The 14,568-nt window shown below is 48.7% G+C and overlaps 1 protein-coding gene across 1 annotated transcript in view; it reads left to right on the top strand.

The window, feature by feature from the left end:
• VWC2L (von Willebrand factor C domain containing 2 like) overlaps positions 1–12,460 on the top strand; it is a 55,033-nt gene extending 42,573 nt beyond the window's left edge. Inside the window, exon 4 of the mRNA XM_049800692.1 lies at positions 10,408–12,460. Within this exon, the coding sequence (XP_049656649.1) occupies positions 10,408–10,556 (149 nt within the window). The 3' untranslated portion in view covers positions 10,557–12,460. The remainder of the gene's footprint in view (positions 1–10,407) is intronic.
• The last annotated feature ends 2,108 nt before the right edge of the window (positions 12,461–14,568 follow it).

The following is a 14,568-nucleotide window of genomic DNA, read 5'->3' as shown; positions in this document are numbered from 1 at the left end:
GATGCATGGGCTTGGAGGAAATGCCCATACAATGAGGCAAATAGTCTAAAGCAGCGTGAAACATAGTGCTTGCCCTATTTTTTTCAGTGTGCCCAGATCAGTTTTATTAGAGTATCTGCACTAGTCTTGGATTGTTAAAAACTGATTAAAAAGGTTCGTTCTCACGGCTGAGACTCCCCACAGTTTTTTTATCATATCTCAATCCACAATATTCTTGCTGGAGGAAAATTTCCGCTCCTTCTGGGCTTTAACCTTGGGAACTGCCCAGTTTGGCATTCCCTTGTGCCCACCAGTGGCAACGTCGGCTGTCAGTCATTGGCACCACTGATCTGATTTCTGCAGAAATTATTATGACTTCTGCAGATGCCTGTACTGAACATGTGCTTTTTCTCCATCATCTCCATGCTGTCTTCCCCGCAGCAAGCCATGCCAAATGTCTAATCTAGGGCTTTGCTGCCGTCCCAGCACAGGCAGTGCTGTGTGTCAGAAAGCAAAACAATGTCACTGCCCAGGGATGGACAGGTTGGAGGTGACCATCAACCTTGGGCTTGGTCCCCCATCGTCACGCTCGTCCCACAAGCACAACGGATGAAGAAAGAAGTGGGGCTGCAGTTTTCAGCTGGTGTTTTTTAACTGTCGAAGAGCTGCTGTCTTTATTTAACTTGCTGAGTGATAATCTGAAGCCTGTCTGGACAGCTCAGATCTGTATCGGTTCTGGTAGAGGTCACCGCTTCTAAACAGACTGCTTTTAAATTGCACCCATAGATCTTCCTTGCGCCAAAACATTCCTGCTCCAGTATTTAGTGATGCCTGAAGTTATGTCTCCACATCAAATTAAGTAACTGCGCTATCAATAAGGAGGAGTAATGTGGTGTATTCCCTTCCGGGTGTCTCCCTGGCCCTCATTTGTTTGCTGCTCCTGATTAAGATGGATAACGAGCTATTGGTAATTTTCTAACCACGGTGCAAAGCAGTGAGGATTAAATCACTCTGTGTCACTGGGAGCCAGGTCATAATTCAGGGAACTCGAGTGGGTCCCCTGCATTCATTAGACTCCAAGGCAGTGGATTCTTGGGGCTGTCTGAGCAAAGTCCGGATGATGTGAACATCACTGCATGGGGAGAGCCAGAAGGTGACATGGGGCCACCAGGAGATCCCTGTCCCGCTGGGCTGCCTGAGAGCTGCACTTGTGTTTTATCTTATTTATTGTGCTGGCTTCGTCGCTGGCAAAAGTCAGTGGAAAGGCTCCTGTTGCCCTGAATTTAGCTTTTCAGCTCCATCTCTCCTTTTAATGCACTCCTTTTAATGATGTAGGGCTTGCTTAGAGTGAGCAACTTGGATTTAGATTGGAGAAGGATACTGCAGATATATATATATATTTTTAATGCAGAGATTAAATAACTTTTAGGCATCTTCAGGCACCCAGCAATGTGAATTATGGCTGGAAAAATCTCTCATGTAAATAGGCAGTGTTTGAGAAGGGCTGTTAGCATCGTCCTATGAGGAGTGAAATACGCAGGAACGATGGAAAACAGCTGCAGATCAGCTTCGGAGGAGATTAGTTCTTTGGGGCAAGATTGAAAGCTCATGGATGGCTAGGACATGTCACCAGTTGACTCCAGGGAGCTTTTAGCCAGAGCCAGTGTGGTTTGTCCACAAATAAAAAAAGAAAAGGTTCTCATTTTGCAACATTTTAGACAACAGAGTGAAAGTGGAGATATTTACTGGAGGTGCCATCTCTCTGTGGGTGGCTGGAGAAGGTTTCAAAGGAAGAGTGAACCTTCCACCTTGGGGTCACCTCGAGGAGGTGACACTTGTTACCATGACTAAGAGCCATCATCCTGCAATACTCTGCCTAAAAGTGGAAACATCCCAGGCAGAAGGTGGCCTTGTCACAGAAACATCACTTGGTCCATCGTTGCATGTATCCGTATTTTGGTTCCTTGTAGCAAAGAGGGCAGGAGTGACATACCTACGTCACCAGGAGCTCTTTGCACTGACTGCGCCGGTGAATGAGGACTGGAGCAGGCTGAGATTTGGTGGAAAAGCTTGCACAAACCTCCTGTCCTTCCAGGAGAACACTGGCTGAAAGCAAATGAACAACAAAAAAAGGCTGTGGGAAATGTATCTTTCAGACTTCCTTGGCTTTGCTTATATGTATATATACACATACCTAAGTTACTTCAGGTCCATGAAACACTTTGGGGATTTTAAAATATCAACAGCAACCAAAAAAAGGGGCCCAGAGCAATTCCTGAGCTTTTGAATGGCAGAGGGGCCGGGGGGCTGCTGGGGCCATTACTAGCCCTGTGCTCACTCGCATCTCCTCCTCAAAGCTTTCCATGCCTGCCTTGGTTTTTGTCCCTCAACTCGTGGAGGAGGATGGGACGAAACCCACAGCAATTTCATCCCAGCCTCCGCTCTCTTGTGGGCCTGTTGCCAAAAAAGCAGCGCCTCTTTTGCCTTCTTCCCCGCTGTTCACCGCCCGCCCCACCGCGAGACGGAGCTCCCTCACCTGCCAGATGGAGATGCCACGTTTCTGGCAGCTGCCACACTGGGTAGGCTTCCTTATACCCGCAGGGTGTTATTGCCATCCAACAGGTCTGCGGTGGTGCAGGGTGGGATGAGCAGACGATGGCTTGTTTGTGCTGGTGACCAACTTTCACCTACCCACGCTGAAAACATTGACGTGCTCCAGCATGCAGCGCTTCCAAGTTGAGACGTGCAGCAGATTAGCATTTGGGGTGGCAGATGGCTCTGCAAAGTGTTTTGCTTACAGCAGCGAGGACTGACACCTCCAGCATCCCCCTGCCTGCTCACTGTAGGGATTTTTAATTTGCAGCACTGAGGCTGGCGGGGTTTGGTAGGCTCAACTCCTAGTCCCTCCTGAAGATGGAACAGCATCCAGATTTTATTGGGGTGGTGGCTGAGGTGTTGATGCAGCTTCCATGTTAGTGTGCAGGCAGTTTAGGAGAGCGCGTCTGCTGCTGGAGAGGGTGAGTGGTCTGGGAAAGGGGCTTTCAAAGTCTTGCTGGCGATTTGGATGGGGGCACTGGCCTGCTAGCCCTGCAGGAGCCTTTGTGCAGGCTGGGTGGGGTTGGACTTGGGTTGTAGGGGAGTCCAGAGGAGGATATTTTCACCTGGCGTATGTATTGGGAACGTGGGATAAACAGATGTCCTCTAATCTGCAAAGAGCTGTGTCCTCCATAGCCTGAGGGACATGGACATCACCTCTGGGTCCAGGGAGGAGGCAGAGCCTGCCACCACCAGGAAGCAACTAACCACAGACCAGGGATCAGACCTGGGTGTTATCGGGGTGTAAATTCACACCCCCCTAAGCCATAGTCATGGCAGCCCTCTTTCCCACGCACCCTCAGGCTTCAGCCACGCTCAGCTTCGGCCTCTTTCTAACACAAATAAAGCTCCAGGATTGTTATCTTTTGGTGGGGTTTTCAGCCTCCGCTGCAGAGCATCACCAAATTTAATTTTCAACAAGGCAAAGCTCAGCATCAGCAGCTGACTTCTTTATGTCTCACCTCCAGCTTCACCCGCTGCCTTCTCCTCCTCCCCCCCCGGGTGAGGGGGCAGGCAGTCTCAATACCAGGCAGCTAAAACAAGACTTCTTCCCTTCTCGACTCGTTAATTAAAGCCACAAATTGAGCTCTTTTCTTGCAATCCGAAGTGAACGCATAAATAGCATTGACAGAGCTAAATGAACATTTGAAAATATCCTGCAGGATCAGCAGAGAGGAGCTGTGTTAACCTCCAGAAACAGAGGCCGTCATTAAAAAACAAGATGCTGTTTTTTCTCCCCCCCACTGAGCGCATTGTTCAGCCTGGACTTGGAAAAAGTCCCAAGGTGCAGGCAGCTGGTGATTTCTGCCCTCTGTGCCAGAGCCTGGGGATCACTTGTATTTCTGCTGTGTTTTGCCTCTTTCTCTGTTGGGGAGTTGTCCACGAGCATCCTTGTATGGTTTTCAGGGTGTAATCCTCACCTGGTAGTTGCTTTGCAAGTGGTTGTTTCAGCTGAGCGGTGCTGGGAGTGCTGGACACCGGCACTGGAGACCTCATGGCTTATGGTGTGGGATGGTCATGGTGAAGACTATGAGATACTTGTTTTGTGGAGACATGCAAAGAAAAATCCGCCTTCCCACTGAGAAGACACTTGGCCATGTTCACTAGAAATGGCTCCCCCAGCTCAACACAGATTGCTAGCAGTAAATGCCCATGCCCTGTTGCATTTGTGGTCGAGCTCCAAAAGCAAAGCCATCAAGACTCATTCAGCTGAGTGAGCGTCCATGGGGATGTTTTCAGGCTGTATCTATTCCTAAATACTGTTGGGAAACACCACCACCTTCTGCTTATCCCTTGCAACTTTAATTGTGGGGCACATCACACAGGAGCCTGAGGGATGGCTGGCTAAATTGAATTGCTCTTTAGCGTCTATCTATCTAAACTACTGGTGCAAGGTGGTAAATGTAGTCATCAGTGCCTCTCTCCTTGATGTTATCCATTGACTGAATAAGCTAAATTCTCTTGGAGTCAGCATTAATATTTCCTAAAGGGATTGGGAGGCTTTTAAAGGAGTGGCAGGAGACATAGGATTATCATCAGAAAATATTTAACTAAGAGGAAAATACTGCTCCTTGCTGAAATAGGATGTTGTACCACTAGAAGTTCTGGTGAAGGTGATGAGCTTCGCTTGGTGCAAGATGCTATTCAGGGCAAATCTGAATATCACAGTTGGCCTGAAGTGATTCGTGCTTGCTGCGGTGCTTAACATTTGATTTCCTTTTATTGCTTCTTTGCACAGACAACACTAAATTCAGAGCTGCTGTAAGCCATGGGCAAAACTCACCTGTGAAGCAACTGAGAACAGCCTGCAGCCCGCAGCCCCCAGTAGCTGGGCTGGTGTTCAGCACCAAATGAGTCCAAAGCATCAGTGTGACGCTGTATGCTTGTGATGTCGGAGAGCATCATACCCCATGCTCCTGCTATTTCCATCATTAACTCAGCATTCATGCAGGGTGCTCTTGGATTCACATGTTTTCTTCCGCAACCCCATAGTGCTGTGGTGGGGACAGTGCAGAAGATGCAGTGTGCTCATGAGCTAGAATGGCTGCTCCTCTTGCATTTGGGCTGTGAGGGTTTTTTTCCAGCGTGATAGGGAGCATCAGATCAGGGGGCTTCTGAGTTTCTTTAAAGCACCATCGTGCCACTGAGTCCCAAGAGGACTTAATCTCACACCCTTGGGTAGCATTGCATGATGTAGCAGGTGTGCATTAATGCCTGCACATGGGATTAGATGTATTCCCTCCATACCAGGGGTGCAATTCAGCAGCACAACGTGGGTCATCACCCAGGTGTCTGGTCTTGCATGTACGGTTGCAAAATTTGCTGTCACTCTTCCCAAACAACAAACCGTGTATGATTTTTCTACATCTCTCCCATCAAAACAGCATCCAAATGTCCCTAATATATCTCCATAAAAATCTTCACAGTTGTTCTAGCAAACAGCCTGGAGTGCTGTGGTCTTTTATGAGTATTAACTATGTTAAGCAAAGCAGATCTCACAATTACGTTGTCTGTGGGAGCAGCAAACTTCTCCCATCAGTCTTCCTGAGCAAGGAAAAGAGGGTGATTACTGTCCCGTTTTCATTGCGGTTGTGGTTTAAGATGCTTTTACAAAGACCAGGACGATAGCCCTTGCCCAAAGCAGCTTCTTGTTCCTACTGCTATTATCATAAGTAACTTTCTTGATGTGCTTGACATATCATCAAATGTTTCTGAGCAGCATCTTCCTTTGAATAATAATAAAAAAACCCCCACATTGCTGTGCTGTTCTGTCTCATTCTTTGTGATTTTTTACATCAATTGGGCAGATCCTGGTCTCGGGCTGCTCCTTCGAGCAGCACAAAGCCACAGTGGGAAGAGCTCAGGACAGTCCCCAGAAGCATGGGGTTGGGGCACTGAGCTTTTGAAATGTTGGGAGGCTGATCTAAGGGAGGGGAAATAAATATTAGAGACCTTAAAGAAGTCCAGTTAGCTCTGCTGCAAATAAAAAAAAAGGACTTGGTTCCTTGCTGTGAATCCAGTTGTGGCTTTACGGACTGCAGCTCCTCTAAGGCACATCGCAAAGCCACGTAGCATCCCCAGGTGCTGGATGTTATCTCAGGCAATGCATTAGCTGTCGGCTCTATAAAACCCGAGGTTGCTGGTAAACTCCCTGGTGACTTGTGCCGTTGCATAGAAAATGCCACTTGTCTGAGGCGTATTTTCCACTAAATTTCAGCAGTGCAGTGTCCGTCTCCAAGTGCATCTTTCTCATGCCTCTCCCGCAGGTGTGATAGATACTCACTGCATCCCATTTTGGACAAACAGGATCCCCTTTTCCAATATGAAGGTGGGAGAAGTTTAGATAGGAAGAGGGGCTGCCTGATAGTGATTGTGCTGGAAAATTGGTTTTCAGGCAGTGAGAACTGAAGTTGAATTATCACAAATGGAGTGTGGAAATTCTGCCTTCCATTAGAAATCCATGTTTCTATAGTGGTGGGGAGAGCAGGGAGGGTAGAAAGGATGCAAAAATGCTCCATCCAGCTTGCTGTGGTGTGCAAAAGGAAAAATTTCACTCTGGCAATGCAGAGGTGGCTATTTTGAGAGAGTGCTGGGGAAAAGAAAGGTCCAGAGCAGTGGTGGTGCTGGCCTAAATTAAAAGTACTAAGATCTGACAGAAGAGATGGATGTTCTGAAACGGCACCAAAACATCGCATAGGAGGGCAGATGTCAGTAGAGCCCAAAGCCAGGTTTTCATCCATTTTGCTAAAAGCGAAGAAGAAGGAAAACAAACCCACTTGCTGTAATTTTTCCCATGGTTCAGCCTCTGAATACGGCTCCTTCCTTAGGTGTGTTCAGGTGATGTTTAGCTGGCCAGCCCAGGGCTTGTTTGGCTGTCCCCCGATGTTCCTCGCAGCCTTTAGTCCCTATGATTCATCCAAAATAGCTGTAATTTTTCCTCTTCCCCTTACCCAGCCCCTTTGAGGGGGGTGGTAGCATCCCAAGGATTTTCTGTTAGATGCGGGGCCGCTTGCCAGGTCCTTCCTGGCTCAATAGATGCCAGAGATCAGAGGGGGAGATTATTAGTGTTTAATTACTATTTTGCAGAGTTGCCCTATGGCCTTGGCTGGGGCAGTGACGTTGCTGCTGTGGTACTGTCCCCAAAGTGAGCGATCCCCTCTTCGCTGGGGACCTCAAAGACATAGGTGATGCTTTTTAGTACATCCCCCTCATCCATCTCCTCTTTTCATCATGGTGTCTGCTTTCTGCTTCTCGGCTCTGGGATAGGGACGTTAATGAGGGGTGTTTAATGATTTATTTTTTTTTCCAGATGACCCTCCTGGTCAAGAGGGAGAAGGGACCTGGGGCTGCTGGGAGGAGGAGGAAGGGCTGATGGAGCAGCCGTGGGATGACAGATGAGTAGGACGCAAGGAAAAATAAGCTTTACCCCAGCTGGCAGTACCCCATCAGCCAGTCCCAACTCACTCACCCTAGGCTGACTGTGACTCCGAGCCATGCTCTGCCCCTGCAGCATTTCAGTGCAGGGATGCAACCAAAACCCTGTGAGGAGGACGCTGAGTCCCCAAACCCAGGCCGGGCAACGAAGGCCGGCCCACCTGCGAGTGAGAAAACATGCTGGCTCCCGTCGCTGCCAGCCTCCTGTGTGTTTTCAGGCACATTGAATAGGCTGGTGGTGCTATAAATCTGCTGTCATTCAGCACCCGGAGAAGGCTGTGTCTGGAGATGTGTGTGGGTGTCAAGGCAGTATTGGCTTCTCAAATGAGATGATTAACAGGCAGCCACTGGGCAACAAGAGACAAAACAATCTTTCCCTTTCCTTGCCACCCTAATCTCCAGAGAAAGCTTTTTGTTTAAATTTTAACGAAAAGGGATTTTTGCTCTGGGAGCATGGAGCAGGCTGTCGTGTGAAGGCTGCTCATCCTGGGCATCCCCGCCATCAGCAGGCAATCAGACCATCCTATTAAAGAGGCACAGGCACTTACTTCAGTGTTAAATACTGCCAGCTACAATTATTGGCATTTGCATTGCAATTGAACCCTGGGCATTTAACGGCAGCAAATGAGCTGACCTGATGGCGAAGCCCATGCTGGGTGTCATAACACAACACCTACCAGACTTGACAAAGCAGAGAATTAAAATCTGTGATGAAGAGCAGAGGCAGCGGCACAGCCAGTGCAGGGACCCAAAAGCCCTGGGAAGAAGTGACAACTTCAGAGGGTTGCCAAAGATATACCACAGTTGGGATCATAGCCTTTCCAACCAAGATTGTGTCTTCCAGAGAGATGCCAACTTTGGAAATCTTCAGTTCATGACCAAAAAAGGTCATGACTTTTTCAACCACGTGCTTGTAAAGAAAAACATATTAGTATATACGTGTGCATACGTAGCGTTTGGCTTTTCTGTAGTGCTGTGTGTCCTTGGCTGGTAACTCTTGGCTTTGAAGTTCTTTGCACTATGGAATGACTAAGGTTGGAGGGGACCTTTGGAGGTTGTCCAGCCCAAAGCCCAGCTCAAAGCAGACTTAAAACATTCCCATGCCCAGTGCGCTGCTCCTCAACTGCCAGCAGACCAGTGTAGCCTGAACTCTTAGCTCAGCAAGTGGTGTTGAATTTCCTTCTTTGGAGCAAAAGCCAGCTTCTTCCTGGCATCCTGACAGATTCGCGTGCTGGCCAGGCAAAGGAGGAGACATCATCCTCCTTTCATGGAGACACACAGACCATCCCAGCACCACAGCCTGCCGTCCCAGGTCCTGCCCATAGAAGGAAGCAGCAGCTCTGGGGTATACCCAGTCACCCCAAATTCTGGTACAGGAGCCATCAGAGGCATCTTTTTCAGGCCCTTCTGTTGTGACTTCAGTAAGATAGATGTGAAAAGTTGCTGTAGAGCTGATCTGTATTTGAAGAGGCCTTTAATAAAGGCAGGAGGTCACTTACTTAAACACAAACAACATTCAGGCACTGTTTGGCTCAGTAGCAACCTGACTTGCCTACGTCTGGTTAAGCCCAGCCCTGTCAAACTCATGGCCTGTTGAGCCTAAACATAGGGTCCTGAGGAGCATCTTAATAAAGTCAGGGCACTAATAAATCAGCAAGATGAAATAAGTAGTTCTCCAGGACTATAAAATGTGAGACCTTAGTACTGGGTTGGCTGCAGCTCACCCTGTTCCCAGCCACATAGGGACCCTATTTTCCCATTCAAACCCTGTTTTCCCATTAGTCTTAAGCCTTATTTTAAGCACTAACAACTTGCCTGTAATTTCATGTCTGTACACGCTCTCATCTTTCGAATGCATCTCGTGCACCGGAGGCATAGATTAAAACCGGTGGCCAGCCGAGAGGTGACATTTCGGAGCAGCACTTGAGCCATGAGACACTTTTCAAATGTCTTCACGCTTCCCTGATGCCACAAATGCGACCGCCTCGATTTTTTTTCTGTGTGCTGCTGGCTCTGACATTAATTCCTGGCTCTAACAGATGCGGGAGCGAGAGGGGAGGAGGAGAGGGTTTGCAGAGGGACAGCTGGGCAATGGGTATTTGTGGGGCTTTTATGACAAGGAGGAAAATAAGATCTGTGCTGACTTGCTGCTCAGCTTTGATATTGTATAACAAAGAAGCCAAAAAAATTACCAATAATGAGCAGATTAAAGGAATCGACCTTGAGAAAAACCAGATTTGATCAGAAAGCTTATTTGGGCGGAGAATTATTTTTGTTAATTGGATGCTATAAATCATTTATGGTTAATAGCCCCGAGCTGGTGGGGGTCCCTGGGGTTGCTGGGTGTTCAGGCATGGCTGCCGTGGTCCTGGGGGATGAATTGTCTCCAGTCCCTACAGCTCGGCACGAGCACACCAGGCTGGAGCAGCAAAGGCTGGGCTGTGTCCTGATGCTTGTCCTCATGGTCTTACCTGTCTCACAGCCAAATTTTAGGAAAAAGAGATGCTAAATTAGTGGGCAAATGAGTAGCAAAAGCCAGGTGCATCAATGGAGCATCTGATGCCATTTGTACTAGGGGTTTGGTACAGAAACACAAAAAGGAAAGTTTCAAGGCTGTTTTTTTTCCTTTAGAAGTTTCAAGGCTGGTTTTTTCCTTCAGTGCCTGAAGGCAGGCAAAAAAAAATGCAACAAGTGATAGGCGTGGGGAGAAGGCTTGGTGCTGAGCAGGCTGGGAGCATCGCTGCTGATTTCGGCAGTGGCAACGTTGCGGCTGGAGCACAGCAAGGGGCTGGGCTGAGCACCTGCCTGCTCCCAGGCAGTTATAGCAGACCTGCTACACCCAATTTAAAAAACAAAAAAAGTATTTATTATTTCTATTACTTCCGTGTGTTTTTGCAGGTCCAAATTGCTTTGCAGGAACCACAATAATTCCCGCCGGCATTGAAGTGAAGGTGGACGACTGTAACATCTGCCACTGCCACAACGGGGACTGGTGGAAGCCGGCGCAGTGCTCCAAGCGCGAGTGCCAGGGCAAGCAGGCTCTGTAGCAGAAACCCCCCCCTGCCGGTGGCACCGCCAGCCAAACAACCCGCCAATGACGATGACACCAATGACGAAGGAACGGCTGCACACGCATCTGACCTCCCGCCAGCTGCAACAGGGTCACCAGCAAAACCTGCGAGGGTTTCACACAAGCAGAGATTTTACCCATGGGGAAGTGTCTCCCTGCCCCCCCCCCCTCCTGCTCTTCTCTCACTTTACGCACTATGTATCCAGTATCTAGGTATCAACTCTGCTTTTGTAATATCAGTGCTTGGTAGGGATGCGGTGGTCAGATTTGGGGAGGAAAGAAGAAAAATGGCCCACGCTAGTTTTTGGACTGGTGATGCCTCTGAGATGCTGATTGATTCACCGCTCTCACTTTCTACAATGTGGATCACGGGGTTTTTCACATTGATTTATTTAAGTTTTTTTTGCTATTGTGATTTTTTTAAATTTATTTTTTTTTTTAAGCCTCTTCCTAAGCTGGGATCATCGGGGCAATACAGCTATGAGTGAAGCGATGGATCATTTTTATCGTGTCTGTAAGGGGAGGCTGCTAAGGACAGGAGGGAGGTAGAAATTAAGAGGGGGGAAAAGGGGTTAAAAAAAAAACAAACAACCCAGCTGGAATGTAACCTTCAGAATGACTGAGTTAGATGCACAGGTATACGACCGGACACCCAAGACACAAGCTGTATCTGTGTTACACTTTCTCCACTGAGTGGGGACAATAAAGTTGAAGACACCTACACAGTCACTGTGACCATGATGGGAGCATGAGCCAACACCGGCTGCGCGGGCAGAACCAGAAGGCGTTGGAAAGGCACCGAGAAAGCAACATCTTCCCTGGGTTGTCTCTCTGTAACGCCTGGCCGGGGAGTCAGTGGTGGAGCAGAGGGAGGAGGGTCTCACCTGTGCCACAGCCCCTCTGGCCCTTGGGCTGAGCAGGCGCTCGCCTGCCCTTGCCCCAGCCCTGTTTTGCTGGCACCGGGACTGCTCTTGCTGGAGCCAAGGGCACTGTTTCATTGACTTCAGCAATAGCGGGACTTGGCTGCCACAAGTCAAAATTAAAATATCTGATACCCCCACTCTGCCCACCACCCTTAGGGAGGTTTCCAGACCTGTCCCATTGCTGGGCCGGCACTAAACCGGCTCAGGTCTGGTGGGTAAGACCCTTTGCTGCAGCACAAGGGAGCTGCCCTGACTCTCCCTGAGTCCCAGGAGCATTGGAGCATCGGTACTGCTGGGGATAAAGCAAGCCAGGGTGCGCGGGGGGCTGGGGATGGGCTGGCTGCATCTACAGGTATCGGCTTCTGGGGAAAGGTCTCTAGAAAATGGCTGCGTGGCTGCCTGCTGGGAGTCCCTGCCAGCAGCCAAGGGTCCCCTTTGGGCTTTTTCACACTGGCATTTCTTGCTTTCTCGGGCTGCAGCTTCCAAGCGATACTGTGAGAGAAAAGCCACCAATGTCATTTCCCCACTCTGCCCTGCCCAAGTGAGTGCAGGAGCCTTTCCCATCCCTGTCCACGCTTGGTTTGCTGCTTTTTGGTCATGGCCATTAGGGTGATGGTGTTTATTTTGTTCAGACTTCAGTCCAGCACCTGCTTTTAACAGCAATGGCACCAAATCCTCCTTACAGCATCCTCCACTGAAGCGGATCAGCGTGGTCAGTCTCGGTTTATGCACACTGTTGCCTTTAAATTTTTATTTCTTCCCTGTTTTTGCGTTTTACCGGAGGGCAGGGGTTAGGACAAGCACTAGCACAGTGATTGCCATACCTCGGCTGAGCATTGGCTTCCTACGAGTTGAGCTGGTACCATTAAAGAAGTCGTCACCACATTTCTTTGTAAGCTGTTGCCTGTCAATGACTATCCAGTTTCAAAATTTTCAAACAATAGTGTGCCTGAAACTAGTGAGAAAAAAAATATTCTGTAAAAATAGGGGGGGGGGGTCTAGAAACAATATTTGATGTGTAAAAGACTATATTATTAAAAAAATTATTTTGTTAAATATAAAGAGTGTGAACCAGCAAAAAAAACCCAACCCAAATTATATATCTGTGGTGTATTTTGCTCTGCTGATCATCATCCCTCAAGTTCCCAATTCCCCATCCCAGTCCTTGCTTCAGCCCCTGACTCTCTGCAGCATTGGTGAATGCAGCAATGCAGCTGGTATGGGAGGAGCAGGCTTGGAGCTTGGAAATCATAGAATCATAAAATGGTTTGGGTTGGAAGGGACCTTAAAGATCATCTAGTTCCAACCCCCCTGCTACAGGCAGGGACACCTTCCACTAGACCAGGTTGCTCAAAGCCCCATCCAACCTGGCCGTGAACTCTTCCAGGGATGGGACATCCACAACCTCTCTGGGCAACCTGTTCCAGTGCCTCACCACCCTCACAGTAAAGGACTTCTTCCTTACATCTGATCTAAATCTACCCTCTTTCAGTTTAAAACCATTACCCTTCTTCCTATCACTACACTCCCTGATAAAGAGTCCCTCCACATCTTTCCTGTAAGTACTAGAAGGCTGCTATAAGGTTTCCCCGGAGCCTTCTCTTCTCCAGGCTGAACAACCCCAAGTCTCCCAGCCTGTCCTCATAGGAGAGGTGCTCCAGGTCCCTGATCATCTTCATGGCCCTCCTCTGGACTCACTCGAACAGGTCCAGGTCCTTCTTATGTTGGGGAGCCCAGAGCTGAACACAGAACTCCAGGTGGAGTCTCACAAGAGCAGAGTAGAGGGGTAGAGTATCCTCCCTTGACCCCACCGGTCACGCTTCTTTTGATGCAGCCCAGGATGCGGTTGGCTTTCTGGGCTGTGAGTGCACATTGCTGCCTCATATTCAGTTTTTCATCCACTAATACCTCCAAGTCCTTCGCCGCAGGGGTGCTCTCAATCCATTCTCCACCCAGCCTGTATTTGGTTTTGGGATTGCCCTGACCCACATGCAGGACCTTGCACTTGGCTCTGTTGAACTTCATGGGGCTTGCACTGGTCCATTTCTCAAGCCTGTCAAGGTCCCTCTGGATGACATCCCTTCCCTCCAGGGTGTTGACTGCACCACACAGCTTGGTGTCGTCAGCAAACTTGCCAAGGGTGCACTCAATCCTACTGTCCATGTCGCCAACAAAGATGTTGAACAGTGCTGGTCCCAAGACCAACCCCTGAGGAATGCCACTCGTCACTGCTCTCCACTCCGACATCGAGCTGTTGATTGCAACCCTTTGAGTGTGACCATCCAGCCAATTCCTTATCCACTGAGCGGTCCATCCATCAAATTCATGTCTCTCCAATTTAGAGGCAAGGCTGTCGTGTCAAATGCTTTGCACAAGTCCAGGTAGATGACATCAGTTGCCCTTCCCTTATCCACCAACGCTGTAACCCTGTCATAGAAGGCCACCAAATTTGTCAGGCACAGTTTGCCCTTAGTCCATGTTGGCTGTCACCAATCACCACTTTATTTTCCATGTGCCTTAGCATAGTTTCCAGGAGGATCTGCTCCATGATCTTGCAGGGCACAGAGGTGAGACTGACTGGCCTGTTGTTCCCCAGCTCTTCCTTTTTTTTCCTTTTTAAAAATGGGGGTTATGTTTCCCCTTTTCCAGTCAGTGGGAACTTGCCTGGATACCACAACTTCTCAAATACAATGGATAGTGTCTTAGCCCCTTCATCCACCAGTTCCCTCAGGACCTGCAGATGCAGCTCATCAGGTCCCATTGACTTGTGCACCTTCAGGTTCTTTAGATGGTCTTGAACCTGATCTTCTCCAAGAAAGTCCTACAGATGAGATGGGCTGCCCAGGGAGTTCCTCAGCAGTAAATCAGCTTTGCTTTGTGAGAAGATACCTGCCAAACCAGGATTCCCTTTTGGGGGGCTGTTGTGGACCGACTGAACTCTCAGGCTCTTGCTTTAACCTCCATCTGGTTTTGCCTTTTACTAGTGCCATTTTATATTTGATGCCATTTCCTGAACATGAAAATTTGCTTTCAGTTCACAAACTCCATTTGCTACCTCCAGATGCA

The sequence above is a fragment of the Accipiter gentilis genome, chromosome 1, assembly GCF_929443795.1.
Source record: "Accipiter gentilis chromosome 1, bAccGen1.1, whole genome shotgun sequence".
In the NCBI taxonomy this organism is placed as follows: Eukaryota; Metazoa; Chordata; class Aves; order Accipitriformes; family Accipitridae; genus Astur; species Astur gentilis.
The sequence above is the reverse complement of the archived record's forward strand: the minus strand, read 5'-3'. Positions and strand labels throughout refer to the sequence as shown.